At 45.3% G+C, this 21,592-nt stretch overlaps 1 protein-coding gene across 3 annotated transcripts in view; it reads right to left on the bottom strand.

The window, feature by feature from the left end:
• The window catches only part of RBBP8NL (RBBP8 N-terminal like), a 35,351-nt gene extending 16,298 nt beyond the window's left edge, over nucleotides 1-19,053 (bottom strand). Inside the window, exons 1-3 of one of the 3 annotated variants that reach the window (XM_069952031.1) lie at nucleotides 18,950-19,053; nucleotides 7,469-7,591; nucleotides 212-254 (exon numbers count right to left, since the gene is read on the bottom strand). In XM_069952031.1, the coding sequence (XP_069808132.1) occupies nucleotides 212-254; nucleotides 7,469-7,535 (110 nt within the window). In that variant the 5' untranslated portion in view covers nucleotides 7,536-7,591; nucleotides 18,950-19,053. Of the gene's footprint in view, nucleotides 1-211; nucleotides 255-776; nucleotides 862-3,143; nucleotides 3,199-7,468; nucleotides 7,592-18,949 lie in introns of those variants that run through there. The other 2 variants (XM_069952032.1, XM_069952033.1) reach the window with 2 other exon arrangements.
• Nucleotides 19,054-21,592: the final 2,539 nt, after the last annotated feature.

Genomic DNA, 21,592 nt, shown 5'->3' on the forward strand with positions numbered 1-21,592 from the left:
CCGAAAAGCTTTTAGGTACAGTAATGGGTACAAACAATATGCCTGCAGTTCTCTTTCCTTCAGGTAGAGGGAGCAGGAGGATTGCAGTAAGTCTCAAGCTGTTCTTTATTTATTTAGATTGTAATAGTGTCCTCCATAAAAACATCAGTAGACACTTATAAACCATGGATGTATGATGGCTGAGAGAAATAGAGGGTAGAGCTTCACTCACCGACACTTTTCCATTGTTAATTCTGTTAGCTTTGCTTGCATACCTGAAACAGAAGACGTCACAGTTATTCTTTGCTAGGTGCAAATTATTATTTATTTTTTTTACAAGGGGTCAAGATAGCACACAAGAAGCAAAAATCTCCTGGCTGCTCATAGTGATTTGGCCTATACTATAATCATTGGTCAAAATGTATCTTATTACTGCACCAAATATACATCCTGGTCATACAATAACTACTAGAAAAATTACAATCAATTACATTTTAACATATTGTGTCATTGATGGTCGTATTGTGTGCACAGCAGGTACCATGATCATTTGTAGAGTGGTTAGTTGTCTAGATCATCCAGAGTACCTAACACTTTATGGTTTGCCAAATCCTGGGTGACCTATCTGGATGACACTGGCTCCGGGTTCCATGAGGTAGGTGAGTGTACAGGTGGAAGTCTGTAGAAGATTTTCTTGCTTGTTTATCGAAGGAGTGGTTAATAATTAGAGTAACAGCAATGTTGCTTCAAGCAAGAAAGACGGAGTAACCTTTAAATAAAGCATTACTGAAACTCACCTTATATATAATTCACATGTGACATCAGACAGTGTAAAGCTCTGTTTTTAGACTGGAACCATGATGGACTCCATTCTAAGTCAATAGGATGCTGTCATAAATGGATCTGCCATTGGTGTCTTGGGCTTATGTTTCTTTCCAATGGGGAATAACATTGTCCATTAAGACGGCCATTTACATTACATTAATATTGGTTGAACCACAGTCTAAGGATAAGTTCACATTTGCATTGTTTTCTACTTTCAAGAAAGGAAAAAATGGAGCAGGCAGATGCTCTGCAGGCCAGACACCCACAGCTTCCAATGGACCCTGTTAACTTTAATGGTGCCCGCTGGGTTGGGTGTGCTCGGCACAGCCTCATTCTGCCCCGCTCTATGGCCACCGCTGTATCTTCCACTTCCTCCAGAATACCTGAAGGGGCAGCCTGAAGATACAGCAGTGAATAGTGAGCGGGGCAAGCTGAGGCTGTGCAGGATGGGCGCTAAATGTCACACTGTCCACCCGGAATAAAGATGCTTTTTACCAAAGACGCTGGATCACAGAGCATCGCCAAACATATGTATGTAATCCTGTGCATATCCGTGTCAGTTTCTCTTTGAGCCAACTAGAGAACAATTATTTTGAGGGCCAGCTACCATCCGAAATGGTTATTTGTGAATGGTCCCATAAGAAACAGAGCCTAGCAGCAAGTGACTGGCCAATGCCAACTCCAGATGGGGTTGACTTCTGCTGGACCTCCTGGGGACGCCTGGAGATACTAGAAGATCTCTATGTTTCTTTGGAAGAGGCTGAAAACCTTGATGGTCAGGATGCATAGGGTTATTTTCTTTCTTAAAAGTTCTATTTTATAATTTTGCAGGATCTACCTAATCCTGTTGGCAGGGCAGGAATAGGAGAATGGCTGTTTGCCTTAGAGAGTGTGCCAACTTCTGTAATGATCCCTTGACTTCTATTGTCAATAATACGGGCAGTCATGTGTTACACAACTATACCCTGTATACCTAGTGTTTTATACCCAGTGCCACACACATTGCTGATTACTGAGAACATATTCTCTACCTGACTACTTGAGACACGTGACAAACCGGTCTGACGCGTTTCTGGCTTTTTACACAATTCCAACAGCTATTTGCACTTCAACGTACACAATGTTTGTGTTCTGAGAAAATGTGACATTGAAAGAAGTCCCAAATACTTGTTAAATTCCATGTCCCTTGGCCTGGTATAGGGTGATGAAACGTCTGGTCACACATCACCGATAATATTGGGTTAAAGGGATTTTGTTATAAGACTATGCATAGACATAGATAGAGGAGGATCCTGGGTCATCTCCAGACTGACCAAACTCGATCCTGGCCAAGCTGGAAAAAGTGGAATGACCTGAGAGATGTGTGTGGATCCCAGCATACACAGGGGACATGCTGGTGACTGGTCCATCCTCTCATCCGGTCACTATCCCTCGACCCCTACTGATCATCAGTGCTATTACACACAAAGGCATCAAGTGGAATGGGGGGGGGGGGGTTTGGGGATTGGGCGCAGGACCATCATTTAAAGGCACTATTACCCGTATTCAGCCGATATCAACTGTTACAGTCGATAACTGTCTTGTGTAATGCACAATGTCGGCTGATCGTTGTCTTTCAACGCGTTAAAAAATCAACGATCATAATAACAGCAATATGCTGCCGTCATTCCGTGGAATAGGATCGGCTGCAGCAGACTACCGCTATCTCCTATAAGCTACTTGGACAATATATCAATCACCCGGGCAGCACCCCCCCTGCAGATCCCTCCCCCCCGGCTCTTACCCGCTCGCTTCTGGCGCGTGCAATAGCTCCGGCAGCGAGCGGGGAACAAGGAGCAGGTCGGCGCTTGCTTGCTCCCTCTTGCCGCCCAGTGCAATAGGGGCTTTAGATCATCTGGGTGGCCCAGTGGCTCATGTTTTAAGACGATTGCGATGCCTGGGCCCCTAGGGGCCACTTCGCTGATGGGTGTTGTTACTGTCAGGAACCGGGGCAGCTGCTGAGCAGAGGATTATCACAGTTCCGGCACGAGGGCAACACAGCTGAGAACCGGGCTCCCGACCACACGGAGGGCGGGCATGCGATCCCTCGCTGTCCCTAGTCAGGGCACCAATCATCACACCAATGCCAAGGTTCAGAAACAACGGTAGTTGTATATTCATTGCAACGGTGGCAACCAGTAGCAACAGTCTCTCCGGATGCAACCGGGCACAAGGCAGACTTTAATAAAGCAGAGCAATGGGTGACGCTGCAACAGGCCGTGCTGATGGCGTGCTGAATGATGGGAGCAGTAGTGACACTTAGGACAAAATGCTGGGCGGAATGAGACTGAGATGAATACTTGCTGTTGACGATCAGAGAAGACGATGAGAGGAACGACTGAAGAACGGCACCCAGATCTGGAGAATAGATGAGAATCTGGAGCAGCAGAGCACACGTATCTCTCTCCTGACAGGGAAGAGAGAACACACACAGAACCTGTCCCCCTGATGGTGGAGGACCAGACTGAGGCAGAGGGAAAGTCACATGGTATTCCCCAGCCAAAGCTCGATGGCCATTGGAGTTACCATGGAAGCAGGGGCAGTCACGTGACATCCAGCCATTGCATCATCACACCATTAGGCATATACAGTGAAATATACATGAGAAGTACCATACTTAAACACTGGGGGGCGACATAATACCCTTAGGCACTGATACCTGAATACGCATACAAGAAATGAATGGAATAGCAGACCTGAACACTGAGAGGGGTGACACAATACACACAGCTTTCCAGAACAGGAACGGTTATAATAAAAGTGTGAGGATAAGAGGGCCTGTTCTGGGACACTGCACGATGATTGACCGACATTGTGCATACAAAACAGCCTGTATATCTTAGACGGGAAACAGATTCATAGGTTACTTTATTCCATGTAACCTCATTCACATTGCTGATACTGTAACATGATGTGGATTTTCTGCATGAGCAGAAAATCTGCAGTAAATCCAACCTGTGTGAAAGCTGCCAAAACATTGTCGATGAAAAAACATGATCCTAAACCAATCCCCTGGCTTTTAGACTGAAAAAGACATGGGGCGACATGTATCATCCGGTGTACAGATGATTTTCGGCGGAAAGTGCCGATTTGCGTATTTTTCTATTCGCAAATGGCCGATTTGCGAATAAAATATTCGCATATCGGCACTTTCCGCCGAGTACGCCGGGGGGCGGGGAGGGGGTGTGCCGGGGGCGTTACGGGGGGCGCGGACTCAGAGTCCGCGCGATTTGTAATTTTTCGCGCACAAAGATACGCCGAAAACCTACTTCACCTTTCAGGTGGCGTAGGTTTTCGGCTGTGCGCACCGACGCGCACGGGATTTATGTAGAGGCAGTCCTCCTCTACATAAATCTCCGTAGCGCCGGAGATGCGGGGACATTTATAAGTCCGGCGTAAAAAACGCCAGACTTAAAGAGTCACTGTCGTATTTTTTTTTTTTGCATAAATCAATAGTCCAGGCAATTTTAAGAAACTTTGTAATTGGGTTTATTAGCCAAATCTGCCATTATCTGCATGTAAAAAGCCTTTTCCCAGGTCCCCCCCTCCTTCCTCTTTTTCATCCACTCTGAAAAATCTGAAAATTGTGACTTGTTGCAGGAGACGTCCCCTGTCTGTTCTAGGGAGAGGGGAGGGGGGAGGAGGAAGGAGGGAGTTAGCCGACAGCAGAAAGCAGATTAACAGAGGATTACAGGCACGGAGCTGGGTGACAGCTGTAATCTGAGCTCAGACAGGTCACTGGTGATGGTCAGAACAGATAACGGGTGAGGGATTTGTAGATTAACTCTTTGTTGTCCTGTTTTGGTCTTTTCTTTAGCTCTCTCCATAGGAGAACAATGAAGACAGGGGGGAGAGCTTCAAACTGCTTTTTCATGATAAAAATGCATTTTTCGGATAATAAACCCAATTACAAAGTTTCTTAAAATCGCCTGGACTATTGATTTCTGCAAAAAAAAAATTCACGACAGTGACACTTTAATAAATGTCCCCCATGGAGTCTAGACTGAAGAACACCTGGAACCTTCTACGTCAATGGTCTGCAACTAAAAAAGAGCGAGTTTTTAGTAAAAATAAAGCAAAGCGCTTTATTATATCTGCAATCCGCTCATTAGCCTTCTAACTGACTGCTGCTCTGTGCCGCACCTCCCAGGGTACTGGGAAAAGCTGGATCCAGTCCTATGAAATTGGGAGAAGTTTCCCAGGACTGGATCCAGCTTTTTCGCGCACCCAGGGAGAAGCAACAGGGAGCAGCAGTCAGTTAAACGGCAGCTGGCTGATGAGCGGATTGCAGATAAATACAACCTTTGGCTCGTCAGATGTTACAAGGCCTCAACTCTTTTTTTTGTTTTTTTCTTGAAAGGGCTTGTCACGTTTTTTTGGTTCAAGGTCTAGGTGCCCAGACCTCTACCGATTGTCAGATAAAGACAGAAAAAGCATGACCGTAATAGTCTCCCCTGCTCCCTCCACTTAACAGGCTTCTTGTTTTTCTGGTATATCGCTTCTCCTGTTCCCAGCTGCTCTCCAGTGTGACTGGCCGATTGACCCTGAGGTTTGTGTGTGAACTAGAAGTCACTTTCCTAATGTAAGTCTATAATCGTCTCATAGACTTAAATGGGGAAAGATACTTCTGGTTCATGCAGGCAGCAGTGTATGAATAGGCACTGCAGCAGGGACCAGAGTCGGCAGCAAAACATGAGGGTTTTGCTCCCTCCATGTCGGCCATCTTATGGACAGACTCACCACAGAGCAGGGTAGCACAGCCTGAAGGAGGGAGTCTAAGTTTAGCTCTATGGGGTACACAGGGAGCTGCTGTCAGTAAGGGCAGTGAGTACAGGTAATAATACTGTACACTGAACAATTTTACTATGGCCAACCCCTTTAAAGACAGTGGTCTCCAAACTGTGTGGCAAAGCTACCACCCCCATCATGCCCCGACAGCCACTCAGTGCCCTTATGAACACATGATACAGTGTCACAGCTGCATGTTTATAAGCCAGAGCTCCATACAGCATGTGACTGAGCTGTGAGACAAGTCTATTCATGAGCCGCTCTCCTCCGACCTGGAGAACAATGCCGTCTCACCACCGGCCTAACCCGTTTAACCAACGCAGCCCATTTCACTCTCTCTTTCCCAGGACATTTTTCTCAGGGTTCTCAGACGTGTCTCATCTCGTCCCTTAAAGACAAGACAAATCATTCATCCCGCCTGTGGCCTCAGAGATGATTCTGGAGGTGCTGGATGCACAAACTTTGTACAAAAATATACAAAGGTAATAGGAAACTGATAAATGGGGTATACAGGGGACAGTAATAGGCCCAGCTATGGCTCCCTGCAAAGCCAGATGGCCAGGACAATGTTGGGACAGATCTACTAAAATAAGCCAAAATGACAGCCCAATTTGCTTCCAATATGCTCACATACTATGTCTTTCCACTCCACCTGATAAAGGGGCGCGACTTCTGCTAATCTGTCATAGGTTTTACATGTATTTAGTATTCGCGACTTTTTAAGAAGTTGCTAGACGAATGTGCAGCACAGAAATCCACAGACACAAAAAGTTCATTGGAAAATGTGGCGGCTGATGGTGTCATTTTGAGCCTATAAAAAATCATTGGCTGCACATCTCCCCGTGTAATAGGATCTGTAAATGAGCGCTGATCTAGCTGGTTTACACAGCAGTTTAGGCCATGTAATACCACCCTACCACATGGCTGCAAGATCGGATTATATGAAAACTACATAGAAAAGGAATGCTCTGCCAAGGAGCTGTGGACACAAAACTATGGATTTTCAGATTGTTTGTAAAATTGCTTCATTTTTGATCTGGGATGAAACGCAACATAAAAAATGGTTGCAACAATATACAGTGGTGCCTTGGAGTACGAGGATAATTTGTTCCGGGACCGCGCTTGTAATCCAAATCCACTCTTAAACCAAAGCAGGTTTTTCTGTGTTTATAGCTGAGTGTGAGTGCAGGCACATTATAGCAGAAGTGTGTATAGCTAAGTGTAAGTGAATGCACATTATAGCAGAAGTGTGTATAGCTGAGTGTAAGTGAAGGCACATTATAGCACAAGTGTGTATAGCTGAGTGTAAGTGAAGGCACATTATAGCAGAAGTGTGTATAGCTGAATGTTAGTGCAGGCACATTATAGCAGGAATGGAGAGGATGGGAAACACAAGGGCTGACAGAGATGGCTGGAAGCATGAAGTAATGAGCAGGGCAGATGTTGGCACAGTATAGCAGCACTCTCTCTCTCCAGGGAGAGAGGTTAAAGCTATGAAGAGATTACCTCCGCTGTTCTGTCCCCTGATGCAAGCCCCAGCCTGAAGTGGATCTGCTATGATTTGGAAGGTGAGGGAGACTTCCTGGGTCAGAATACAGTGCTGTAGACCCCACTATACAGACCATGCCCCTCGCCTGCTCCTCTCCCACTCAGTACAGGGAGCTCTTAAACCAAGTTAAAATTTGGAAAAACTGTGAGCTCCTAAACCAAAACGTTACTCTGAATCCAAGGTACCACTGTACATAGCCTTTAAATAACAATGTGTTAACATAATGTTAGCACGAGAGCCATTTTCTATAGGTAGCTACTACGGGTATGGGTATATACCCAGCCTCACCTAGCACCTCTTTGTCATGGATCTCTTTCAGTCGGTGCAGAGCTTCGGTAAAGCTTTCATTTGCCATTTTGCTGACTGGACACGTCACACTTTATTGTTCAGATTCTCGGTTCAGCTGTTGCCCTAAAACAGAAGGAGATGAATAAAGTTATATATACTGACAGCAAACTACATTATTGTTTCTAAGCAGTAAATTAGAAGCCACATTTAGCTCATAAACATCCTGAGGGCCCCAATGCTCTTGGTATGTATTCTATTTTTTTAAATTATTTTCATTCCCTCTTTTAGAGAATTTTGAGAGTGTCCTCTTTAATATCCTCCTCTTTTGGCCAAAGTGGAGCGTGCTAAAGGACCTGACCTGCTCTGCATTACACAGACAACTCATTGATTTCAATGGACTGAAGGAGCAGCTTTAAAAAATCTAGGGGTGGACAGGGATGACATTTTTTGACACCCCCCCCCCCCTTGGGGAGCCATTTCCTGGTGACAGGTAGGGGTGTAACTACCACTATAGCAGCTACAGCGCGCTGTTATGGAGCCCGCCGTATCAGGGGGCCCCCATGGCCTGCTCCTGCAATACACTGGGCTCCCTGAGACGTCATCATTTGTAGCACCCAGTGTCCCTGCTGGCCTCCTGGGTTTTGCAAATGTCCCTTTAACCCTTAGGGGACACAGCCAGTTTTCATTTTTGCGATTTCAGTTTTTCCTGTGTATATAAGGCCATAGCGCGTGCATTTTTTTCACTTAGAGACCCAGATGAGCCCTTATTTTTTGCGCCACTAATTGTACTTTGCAATGGCAAATGTAATTTTTGCCTAAAATATACTGTAAAACTGAAAAAAATTATAAGTGGGGTGAAATTGAAAAAAGAAAAAAAAAAATTAAGACCTTTTAAAAAAAATATGTTCCTTAAAATTGCTCTCTCCTAGTGGCACCAGGATGTTCAGTAACGTCCTGGTGCAGCTAGGGATTAACTGCAAGCACCCCTGACCAGCGCTTGCAGTTATGTAGTTATGACTACACTTGACCGTTTAGTGGTCAGTTGGGGGGGTCCAATCAAAAGTTAGCCTGGCACTAAGCAAAAACCACCTTGTGGCTTAGGGACTCAGTGATGGCTCTGGGGGAATGTGTTTGGTGGAGACCCTGCTAGGTTGCCAGAAATTTTGTATTAGAACAAGCCGGTGAGGGTGCCAAGACATGGCAGCTATAGTAGACTATATTAAAAGTAATATTCTGGCACTAACAGGGCATCAGTACCCTGACGAATAGATTATTCTTACATATAAAGCGTGTTTTATTTCCCGTGTACAGTGCTGTTCTATTCCTGGGCACAGGTCAGGGCAGAAGCACTGGAGTCAGGCCGGTCCATCCCCCGTGGGAGAAAACCTCTGCCCCTCTATGACCCGGCTCCATTAGAGCGGTGGGGGCTTCCTCCCACTGGGGGCGGGCTGGCCCGCCTCCAGTGCTTCTGCCCCGACCAGTGCCCAAGAATAGAACGGCGCCGTACGCAGAAACCAGCCGCCGCAGTTCAAAAAAAGCACCGGCTTCCTCGTGCAGCTCGTAGTGAATTCAGCTGGGGCAAAGGGGGCGGGGCCTAATTAAAGACCGCTGTAGGAGTACGCCTGTCTTAACAAATGTTTTCCTTTATTTAAAAGGTTCACATCAAGCACACTGGGGACACCCCTGTCCTCATAGTGTGTATGGCGCCACCCCTGTCCTCAGAGTGTGTATGGCTCCACCCAGTAGTGGATTATAATAGGGGCGTTTCGGGCGGCAGCCCGGGGCCCTGAGCTCCTGGGGGGCCCATGACCACCCAAAAATACTTTCAGTGGTGTAATGTCTCCTGGCTACACTTCCGCCATGATTTGCAAAAAATCACAGGTTTTTTTATGGCAATTTTGCACAAATAAGGACATCATGACATTATCTGTCCTGTACTATGCACACCACGCTAGTGCTTCCATAGTTACAGTGGGGTGGGGGGCCCAGGCTTGGTGAACAGCCCGGGGCCTATGGTAAAGTTAATCCGCCCCTGGCTCCACCCCTGTTCTCAGAGTGTGTATGGTGCCACCCCTGTCCTCAGAGTGTGTATGATGCCACCCCTGTTCTCAGAGTGTGTATGGTGCCACCCCTGTTCTCAGAGTGTGTATGGTGCCACCCCTGTCCTCAGAGTGTGTATGGTGCCACCCCTGTCCTCAGAGTGTGTATGGTACCACCCCTGTCCTCAGAGTGTGTATGGTGCCCCCCCTGTCCTCAGAGTGTGTATGGTACCACCCCTGTCCTCAGAGTGTGTATGGTGCCACCCCTGTCCTCAGAGTGTGTATGATGCCACCCCTGTTCTCAGAGTGTGTATGGTGCCACCCCTGTCCTCAGAGTGTGTATGGTGCCACCCCTGTCCTCAGAGTGTGTATGGTACCACCCCTGTCCTCAGAGTGTGTATGGTACCACCCCTGTCCTCAGAGTGTGTATGGTGCCCCCCCTTTCCTCGGAGTGTGTATGGTGCCACCCCTGTCCTCAGAGTGTGTATGGTGCCACCCCTGTCCTCATAGTGTGTATGGTGCCACTCCTGTCTTCAGAGTGTGTATGGTGCCACCCCTGTCCTCAGAGTGTGTATGGTGCCACCCCTGTCCTCAGAGTGTGGTGTATGGTGCCACCCCTGTCCTCAGAGTGTGGTGTATGGTGCCACCCCTGTCCTCAGAGTGTGGTGTATGGTGCCACCCCTGTCCTCAGAGTGTGGTGTGTGGTGCCACCCCTGTCCTCAGAGTTTGGTGTGTGGTGCCGACCCTGTCCTCAGAGTGTGGTGTATGGTGCCACCCCTGTCCTTGGGTTGTTTTAGTCTAGCGGTATCAGAAGTACTGTTTTTGAGACACCTCCAAGACTCTTACATCTTTATGTAACATACAGATAGGATTCATACCAACACATGATATATGCGAGCACAACGCGTTTCACTCCAGCTTTTCTTCTTCTTAGTCTCTCGTACTAATGATATCAGAAAGGCATCTTCAAGAATCCAATTTCCTTAGAGAAACTGAACTCCTGATTATTAGGCTGTAATATTATCTGGCTTATGACTGTAAGCTGTTCGGAGCAGGTGAGTATTTGTCCTGTACACCCTTGTGTGTCATTTGACCCATTGTAAAGAAAGCTGACATAGCAGAGAACTTGTTATTTCACTTTATGTTGACTGTCTGGTTGAACTTGTGAGCGCTGTAGGTTAACTACGCCTTGTATTTAAAAACAAAAATTTATACCATAATTTATGGAGATAACCCCACAAGAATCCCGCTTTACTATAGCTTCCTCTTCTCCACCTTTACCTGCTGCTGTTCTATATTAGAGGGAATTAGCATGCTAAGCTGTTGTAGATTCTCATAGCCGACCTTACACACAAACATGCGGTCCTTTTATTATGACGCCATTTGTATTAAGCAGCAGCTTTATCAATATGTACATGAGGCAGCTGGCAGTATGGTGCTCCAGAGCAGGCCATCTCTGCGCACCAATGCTTCTACCCATCCTCTCATCTAGCAGCACCCTAAATTAATACAGGGTCATATTTTACATGGCGATTATTAGCTGAATAGTCCAATATTTCCCTGTGTAATAAGCCCAGCAATCAGAGACCATAGTGATGAGCAGGTCCGGTCACTCCTCTTATCCCTCCAAAAATATAAGGATTGAGGAAGCTGAACTCTAAACATGCCGACCCTTATCTCCCCACATCCCTGCCATCAGGAGAGGGTCAGGAGGTTCCCATTCAGGCAGCATTTCTCCAATATCAGATATCTACTATAGCTGCCATTATAATATATTTCATATCTAGTGTGTATCCAGATTTATTCTGGATCATCTGGTGTCCAGATGCTGCTTAGAGACGCAGTGGCGAATATTGTTGGTTCTAGTTCAGATCTAGTGCATGAAGATGAGCACAGTTCTGAAAACCCCGCTCCATCATTGTGGTTCTATCACCCTTTGCAGAAATCAATAGTACAGGCGATTTTAATAAACTTTGTAATTGGGTTTATGCATTTTTATCATGAAAAAAACAGTTTAAAGCTCTCCCCCCTGTCTTCATTGTTCTCTATGGAGAGGGGAGGGGTGGAGGGAGATGAGGCACCAAAACAGGACAACAAAGAGTTAATTTACAGCTACATCACAGGGCTATCATCTCTGAAGTCAGCACTGACCTCTCTGACCTCCGGATAGAGGCTTTCACACAGGTCCCGCTGTGTAATCCTTTGTTCTCTGCTCTCTGCTGCTGACTTATCTCCCTCCTTTCTCTTCCCCCCTCTCCTCTCGATAGAACAGACAGGGGCATGTCTGATGCAACAAGACATAATTTCCTGATAATGAGCAGTGAATGAGAGAGAGGAGGGGGGGGGGGACCTGGGGAAAGTCTTTTTAAATGCAGATAACGCCATATTTGCCTAATAAACCCAATACAAAGTTTCTTAAAATCGCCTGGACTATTGATTTCTGCAAAAAAAAATTAAAATAAATACGACAGTGACACTTTAACCTCTAGACGACCCTGGGCGTACACAGAAGTCCTGGGCCGCCTAGGGGACTTCAGAGCGTTGCGACAGCCCTGCTCTGAACAGTTTTAGTCCTGGGTGCCGCTTGTAGCCCAGGACCGCGGCTATTAGCGGCTAATTAAGTTTTCAGATGCAGCTGTCAAAGCTGTCAGAGAGGCAATCCTTGCTTCTGACCCGGGCCGGGGTCTGCGCCGTAATGGCCCTGATCCCGGCTCGGCACTCTATTGTTTTCAGCTGCAGCAGCGGAAAGCAATCAAGTGCCTATCTCATTGATCTATGCAGTATAACTATACTGCATAGATCTCAATGAGAGATCAGTGTGCTTATACTAGAAGTCCCCCAGGGGGAATAACCCTAACCCCAGGGGGTAATAACCCTAACCCCAGGGGACTTCTAGTATATGTGTAAAAAAAAATTTTTTTTATTATTAATAAAAAGCCCCCTCCCCTAATAAAAGTGTGAATCACCCCCCTTTTCCCATAAATAATAAACATGTTTGTTAGCGCCGCATGCGTAATCGTCCGAACTATTAATTTATCACATTCCTGATTTCGCACTGACATGAGGACATCAGACCTATCTACTAGCATCAGATACATACACAAGGAAGATTCTGGGTCACCAATTATAGAAAATCATCTCTGAACCGCACACAACCGCTGCTGCACCAGACATGTGTCGTTCCAACACTAGTAAGACAACAGGCTGCCATTGTTCTGTTCACAATACCTAGGAAGGATGCAACCTAAGAAACAAGAGCAGTGAGGTTCAGTGGGAACTCTATTTCACCGGACGATTATCGTTCGCATAATCGTTAACGATCTGAAAACGTTCACTCATTTCCATGGAACAATAATAGTTACTTATGATCGTATTTGCGATCGTTTTTTCTACGCTATTTCTTCGCTATTGCGTTCATATCTACTGCGAACGACCGAACAACGTCTTATTCAATGCGAACGATTTGCGAACGTTTTGCGATTGAGCAACGATAAAAATAGGTCCAGGTCTTATAAAGCGATCAACGATTTCTTGTTCTGTCGTTAATTGTTAACTGCATTTCAACGAACGATTATCGTTTAGATTCAAACGATTTAACGATAATTTGAACGATAATCGTCCGGTGGAATAGGGCCCTAAGACTAAAGCCCGTATTCCACGGGTCGTTAAGAGGAGCAAACGAGCACTATCAGCGCTCGTTTGCTCCTCGTTCCCCGCTCGCTGCCGCCGCTATTCAACGTGTCGGCAGCGAGCGGGTGAGTGCGGGAGGGGCGGCGGGGTGCTGCGGGGGGGGCTGCTCGGAGGATCGCTGATCGTCCGGGCAGCCCATAGGATATAGCAGCGTCTGCTGCCGACGCTCCTATTCAACGGAGCGACGGCAGCAGATCGTTGCTATATCAGTCGCTTTTTTTTCAACATGTTGAAAAACAAGCGACTGCAACGATCAGCCGACATGAACGATGTCGGCTGATCGTTGCACTCTATTCCACGGAACGATTATCGTCCGTAGCGGTCGGTATCGTCCGAAAACGAACGATAATCGTTCCGTGGAATAGGGCCTTAAGAACCCCCCTATAGCTGGACATGACTGGCCATAGTGTTAAAGGGGCAGACGTTCACGAGCCATTATTGAATTACATTGATGATGTACAATCCGTTGACATGGTGTGGTCATCTCTGTCACATATGGCAGATGGCCCTTACATCATTACCCTATACCTTATATACTATGTCCGGCATTGGCATAGACTTGTAATAGCTGCCAGTATTACCACCCTGAAAATAAACAGCTTCTCCGGTGTACAAAACAGAGCTGATTCAGTGCTGAATAAATGTTGTATATACAAGATGTTCCTGTCTGAGGAGCTGAATTCTACTCCACCAGTATAAGGGTGTGACTGTGCTGTCACCACCGCGGCTCATTATAAGTGGCCAGACCGTGGTTACTGTGTATAATACTGCTCAAGCCAGGGTGAGATAGCTGCAACCAGAGCAACGTAATACACTGATCTCTCCATTGAATACACATGCACACTTGGGTTTGATTCAGAAGTAAACTGATTGCCCTACAAGGTACAATGCAAACTATGTATAGGGGCAGGGACACCTGTCATAGTCAGGTATTCCTGCTTCCATAAAGTGTACATTGATTGGCCATACACACTTATTGGCCTAGCCTTGCAAATGTAGTAGGTGTAAGGGGCAATGCATACAGTGACATTACCTCTAGGAGCCTCAGTGTACAGTATGAAAATTTGAGGGACACTCAGTGTACAGTAGCAGGGACTCCTGTCTTTGATAGGGTTCCCTGCTTCCTTACAAGCAATTCACTGGAAACATATCTTAAAAGTTTCATGTTTAGGCTAATCTACATTTTTAGGAAAATCCGGGGCAATTCCATTAAAGTATCAATTCACTCATCTCTATTCGCCACACATCAACCGCTTATTGCCCAGCCTAATGTATAAAAATGAGAACGGACAGGGGGAAGATAATCCCCGGTATCAATGGCAGGAAGTGTTTGCCATCTCAGAAGGAAATTTTCCAACATGACAGGGATTACATAATCCTTTCATCATTGAAAAGGATTGTTTTACACCACTTGTGCGCCGCTGGCGAGATCTCTTAGAGGGGTATACAGAGGCAATGCATTTATGTAATCACTTTACTTCCTTTACTGTATTGGCCCACTGTTGGTGAGTCTACACGTTTCTATCAGGGCCCCATAGATTTTGGAGTTGTATAAAATTAGACCCCTTTGAATGTTAATGGGAAACTATCAGCAGGTTGAAAGCATCTAAAGGCCCTATTACACGAAACAATTATTGGCCGTATTCAGATTATATTGGCCGTTACACCCGATAATTGTCTGGTGTCTGTCATTGTCTTTCAACATGTTGAAAGACAAACGACTAATGGTGCGTTTACACGGAACGATTATCATTCGAATTTTCGCAATAACGATTGCATTCAGCTAGTGTAAACACAGAAAACAGTCAAGCCCCCGATTCCCTTATCTTCTATGTGACGAGCGAGAAATCGTTCATTGTGATCTTTCAACATGTTCTCAAATCGTTGATCGTTCGCTAAAAATTCGCAGATCGCTTTGTGTAAACAGTCTTTCAAGGATTCACCCTATGTGTGAGATGGGCTTAAGCAATCTTAACCCTTAGACGACCCTGGACGCCTACGGGTGTTCAGAGCGGGGCCGTGCGGCGGCCGTACTCTAAACCGCCGCGGTCCTAGGTGCTGCATGTAGTCCGGGACAACCGGCTATTAGCGGGCGCGGTCCGATCACCAGGACCGCTAATTAAGTAATCGGATGCAGCTGTCAAAGTTGACAGCTGCATCCGATTACCTTATGCTGCCCTTCCCTGGTGTCTAGTGGGGTGGATCGCTCCTCCGGGACGTTGTCACGGAGGAGCGATCCACACGCCCGTCTCGGGCTGGGGCCTGCGCCGTAATGGCGCTGATCCCGGCTCGGCACTGCAGCAGCCGGAAGCTATCGAGTGCCTATCTCATTGATCTATGCTGTATAACTATACAGCATAGATCTCAATGAGAGATTAGTGCACTTATACTAGAAGTCCCCCAGGGGGGCTTCTAGTATAAGTGTTAAAAAAAAAAGAAAGTGTTATTGTTAACGAAAAGCCCCCTCCCCTAATAAAAGTTTTACCTTTTACCATGTTATAAGTAAAAATAAATAAATAAACATGTTTGCTATCGCCGCATGCGTAATCGCCCGAACTATTAATTAATCCCATTCCTGATCTCGCACGGTAAACGGCGTCAGCGCAAAAAAATCCCAAAGTGCAAAATTGCGCATTTTTGGTTGCATCAAATCCAGAAAAATTGTAATAAAAAGCGATAAAAAGTCGCATATGCGCAATCAAGGTACCGATAGAAAGAAAACGTCATGGCGCAAAAAGTGACACCTTACACAGCCCCATAGACCAAAGGATAAAAGCGTTATAAGCCTGGGAATGGAGCGATTTTAAGGAACATATATTTGTTAACAATGGTTTGAATTTTGTACAGGCCATCAGATAATATAAAAGTTATACATGTTATATATGGTTGTAATCGTAACACCTTGAGGAATATATATAACAAGTAAATTTTACCCCAGGGCGAACGGCGTAAAAAAAATACCCTCCAAATTAAAGAAATTTGTTTTTTTTTTCAATTTCACCACACATTGAATTTTTCCCTGGTTTCGCAGTGTACTTTATGAAAAAATGCATGCTGTTATTGCAAAGTACAATTAGTGACACAAAAAATAAGGGCTCATGTGGGTTTCTAGGTGAAAAAATGCAACTGCTATGGCCTTTTAAGCACAAGGAGGAAAAAACGAAAACGCAAAAATTGAACTTGGCCTGGTCCCCTAACGGTTAAAAACAATCACAATAACGATATTTCTAACGATTTATTCATCTAAACACTGATCATTATAAAAACCAAATCGTTTCTTCAAAATCGTTAAATGATCGATTGGGCAAATTATCACTTTGTGTAAACGGACCATTAGATTGTGTAATCTAACACAATGGAGCAGATTGTGATTGGTCGCAGCTGATTCTCCTTACGTCTATGTCCAGCTCAGGGGGAAGCTATCTTATGGCATGGCGGCTGGAGAAAGTCGTGGAGGACATATTGTATCGTTATGTTTCTTTGATTATATGTTAAAGACCTGTCTATTCTCCCCAGCTTGTGTGGCAGGGCTATGCCATTCCTTCCGAGACATTCCACCTGCTGGTGTGTGAGGACAAAGATTCTTTTATGTAGCGGCCCATACTCCTGCATTCCTGTGGGGTAACACTGGAGAAGTCATTGCCAACCTCACAGACTTGTATAGTCACATTCTGCAGCCATTACCCTAGACAATTGTTAACCCTTTATTGATGGCCTTAAAGAGGTACTCCAGAGAAAATAAAATTGTCTTCAAATCAAACAGTGACAGCAAGTTATGAGGTTTGTAAATGTATTCTATACGTCTTTCAGTACTTATCAGCTGCTATCTGCCCTGCAGGAAGTGGTGTATTCTTTCCACACTGTGCTCTCTGCTGCCACCTCTGTTTGTGACAGGAACTGTCTAGAGCAGTAGAGGTTTTCAATGGGGATTTCCTTCCGGCCTGTACAGTTCCTGACACAAACAAAGGTGGCAGCAGAGAGCAGTGTGTCAACTGGAAAGAATACACCACTTCCTGCAGGAAATGCAGCAGCTGATAAGTATTGGAAGACATTAATTTTTGGTGGGTTTTGTTGTCTTTTTTATGCTGCCCAGGGTGGGATGAAAAAAAAAGAACTGGTGTTTTGACAGTGTCCAGGTCCCAGCTGATTTCTACTTCCTGCTCAGAGGAGATGCCCACAGAGGAGAGAGGAGATGCCCACTCCAACAACTAATAACCATTGTGGTCAGATTCCATGCAGATTCCATGTTACATGACCAAAAAGGCCACATAAGTCTATATAGCCAAAATCGCTCACACAGACCTAGGGGAGAGAAGCGTGTCCCACCTCATGTTCCAGATCAATCAAGGTCAGAACCCTCAGACCCGGACCAATAAGAACTTTTCACATGTGTCTGTGACATGTCAAAAGATTTTATTCATGACCTTCATAATCTGTGTATAGAGTCCTTGCCACCCACACACTGCAAGCTCCATTAACTTCAAGGACAATTATATCATAGAAAGGGTGAGGAGCCTACCGATCAGCATGTCACCCCATATCCTAAGTAACCTAATGGGATGGAAATGCCTCCTTAAAGGGGTTATCCAGGATTATAAACACATTGCTTTCCTTTAGAAACAGCACCAGCTCTGTCTATAGGTCTGGTATTCACCATTGACCTGAATATGGCTGCAATACCACACACAATCTGTGGACAGGTGTGGCGCTGTTTAAGACACATTGGGGAACAGTGCTCTGTATAGAATCTTTATACATTAGAAGGAACATTTATAAAAAGATGCGCCCCTAGCAGACACCATAGATAAGGCGCAGTTTCTTACCTTTTTGGTGGCGTATGCCAGGGAGAGCACGGCAAGGTGGGAGGTGGCCTAAGTTATCAGGGTTTATGCCTGAAAACAGGTGTAAACCATGCAGAAATCTACACCTGCGTAGATTTCTGCACAAGTCCTGCGACAGGCGCAGCTACTGGTACCTTAATAAATGTCCGCCTTAATCTTCTATCTATCTATCTATCTATCTATCTAGAAAAAATATTCTGTGGCGCAGCACTCCTTTATATAAGACGTATTTGGTGCCAAACAGTAAACACCTTTGTGACAATAGGTGCTCAAATATACAATGAAGAAGATCACTGTGGCACTCCGAAAATAGTGAAAAAACTTGTGGTTTATTTGCCCACCAACCGCAACGTTTCGAACTCACAATGATTTTCTTCATTCTATCTATCTATCTATCTATCTATCATCTATCTATCTCATATCTATTTAACTATCTATCTCATATATATATATATATATATATATATATATATCTTATTTATTCCATATCTATCTATTATCTATCTATCTATTGATCGCATATCTATCTATCTATCTATTGATCGCATATCTATCTATCTATTGATCGCATATCTATCTATCACATATCTGTCTATCTAGTCCCCATCTTTCCACATAATACATGAACCTTGTTCTTCCACCAGTATACCTATGACTAGATACATGGCACATGTCACCTATACACAAGCTCTGCATACATTGAGTTACAAAATTCAGTTCTAGCATCATCTCTATCAGGCTCATGCATCATCTGCATGTCCCCCAGTGCACAGGTCTGTGTTCTCCATCTCATCCTATTCCCTTACATTGTGATCTCAGGCCGTACCTTGCACTCCTGGTGTCCTCTGTACCTGCACAGTCACAATGTAGCTGCAGACTATAACAGTAAATGCACAGCACATGCCACTTACATATCTCTCTTCGCACACAGCTCCAGGCCTTGTCGTCCACCTTTAAATTTGGGAAATTGGAAGAGTCTCGGCAGCCTGGTATAAGCCGGCAGTCCGACCGCACAGACACCAAACACACAAATAAAATAAATTTGTCTTTTTTCTTTTCTTTTTTTTTTTCTTTCTTTTTGACAAACCCGTTGAACAGGTTTAAGTTCCTTCATCCCTGCAGCAGGAACGAGGCAAACCATAGTCAAAGTGGACAGACCGGTCGTGCTGTTTCCCAACAAAGCTGCAGAACTTGTATAGTGCTGGATGAAATAGAGATACGATTGTAGTATGGGAATCTAGAGGTGGAGGCTTTGTGTATAAGCAGCAACTGGGAAAGTTTGTCCACAGGTAATTCAATCTATACATTAAAGAGCTTAAATATAAGCCACAAAATGTCTTCCTAACAAGCCATACGGTTGCATTATAACCCATCTTTCCCAGTGTTCTGAATGGCAGTAAAGGCGTACACTCCTGCTCCTCCCATACTAATATGTAACTATGCAGATCTGTCGTTCAGGAGTGAGACAATGTGGAAGTCTTTTTGCTGGTACACCTGTAAGTAGTCCTATTTGCTTCTATAACCATGAGCACAGCAGCATCTATGGGGTTAACTATAAGAGGTGAGGAGGTTGAGTCCCCACCTGGATCCAGTGTTGTTGGGGACCTCAAAAAGGATTCTGAATCAAAAAGCTCTATCACATGGCACCTTTGATGACATCTTCAGTCTTATCTTCAATAGTAAAGGCGATTTTAAGAAACTTTGTGATTGGGTTTATTAGCCGAAAAATGCATTTTTATAATGAAAAAGCAGTTTGAAGCTGCCCCCCCCCCACCCTCATAGTTCTCTTATAGAGAGGGGAGGGGCTGAGGGAGATGAGGCACCAAAACAGGACAACAAAGAGTTTACAGCTACATCTAAAGTTCTAGCTGCTTCAAAGTCAGCACTGACCTCTCTGAGCTCTGAATAGGGGCTTTCACACAGGTCCCGCTGTGTAATCCTTTGTTCTCTACTCTCTGCTGCCGACTAATCTCCCTCCTTCCCCCTCCCCTCTCCATAGAACAGACAGGGCCCGACTGATGTAAAAGAGTGGAGATTTCCTGATAATGAGCAGTGAATGGGAGAGAGGGGGGGGCACCTGGGGAAAGTCTTTTTAAATGCAGATAATGGCATATTTGCCTAGTAAATAAATTACAAAGTTTCTTAAAATCGCCCGGACTATTGATTTCTACAAAAAAAAAAAAAAAAAAGACAAAAGAAAATGACGACAGCGATACTTTAAGCTAAAACAAATACATCATATAAGGTGTAGTGCAGGGCCTGAGGGGATGAGGCTTGCTGCCATACTACTATATTGCTATGCAGTGCTAAAATTCTGGAAGCTAAGGATGTTGGGAGACAACACATGTGGCTTGGGAAGGTAGCATTAATGGCCCCAAAAGAACCATACTAACATGTGCGGCATCATCAGTCGTATCACTATATAATATCTCAATAAAACACTCCGGGCAAAACTGCTACATCAGTGTTCCCCACCCTGTGACTTTCCAGCTGTTGCAATACTACAACTCCCATCATGTCTGGACAGGGCCTGACACTGGGATTCCAATGAGAAGATCTCTAGGCCAATTGCAGGCTCTGTGCTGGTTTTTACATAGGGTATTAGTTTAGGCTGGAGGTAGATCTGTTGAGCATATTCCATCTTGTTAGAAGGAAGCACTAAAAACAAGCTGATGACAGGGTATCCCACTCCAAGGACTGAAGCCATCAGCTGAAATCTGTTGGGGAGAAGTGGATAGCAAGTGATCCGTTAACCTGCAGCGCCTCTGCAGGAGAAAATAAGCATTACACATTTACCATATTACTACCCTGTAAGATAGGTCCTCCATAGCCGCTCTACATGGGACCCAATTCACAATCTCCTACCAGGATGTCAGTAAATGAGTTTTCTCAACCTGACCACCCCTTTAGTTTCTTAAGAGATTATATGGAGATAGGATCGGTTAGGGCCTGGATTTCGGTTTTGGATTTCAGTGACGCCTTGCGACCACAGATAAATAATTGGAGCCATTATAGGATTTCCTTTGCTAATGTGTCGTCATATGTTTAGCATGTTTCAGGGGTGTTGGCTGGCTGGTAGATAAGTCTAGTAGCCTCGGGGTCCAAGGAGCTGTAATATAATGGGATTACAGTAGAGGGTGGCTTCAGTGAGGGTTGGGCCGGGCCATATAGCTTGCGTCTCAGATTCGCTCCATGAATGTGAGGTGCCGCTGAGCATCAGAGACTGTAAGGTGATGCCCCGGCACACTCACATACTCACACCCTGCTCGCAGGAACCGGTCTGTCACACATCTTTCATAAATCTGAGCAACATAACAGCTTACAAACTGCACCAACCACATGCCGTCACCACCACAGCAGCCAGGAACCAAAGCACGCTAAGAAGGACTCATCTCTGGGGGACAGAGCAAGGGGGAACCCTACAGGGTGCAGCCTAAAACACTGGGGCCCCAGTCTACAATCTGCAGCAGACAGTGTCGGACTGGGGTATCTGGGGCCCACCAGAGGAAATGATCCTGGGGGGGGGGCACACCAATGAAGAACCAGTGAGAAAT

This window comes from Dendropsophus ebraccatus, chromosome 14 (assembly GCF_027789765.1).
Source record: "Dendropsophus ebraccatus isolate aDenEbr1 chromosome 14, aDenEbr1.pat, whole genome shotgun sequence".
In the NCBI taxonomy this organism is placed as follows: Eukaryota; Metazoa; Chordata; class Amphibia; order Anura; family Hylidae; genus Dendropsophus; species Dendropsophus ebraccatus.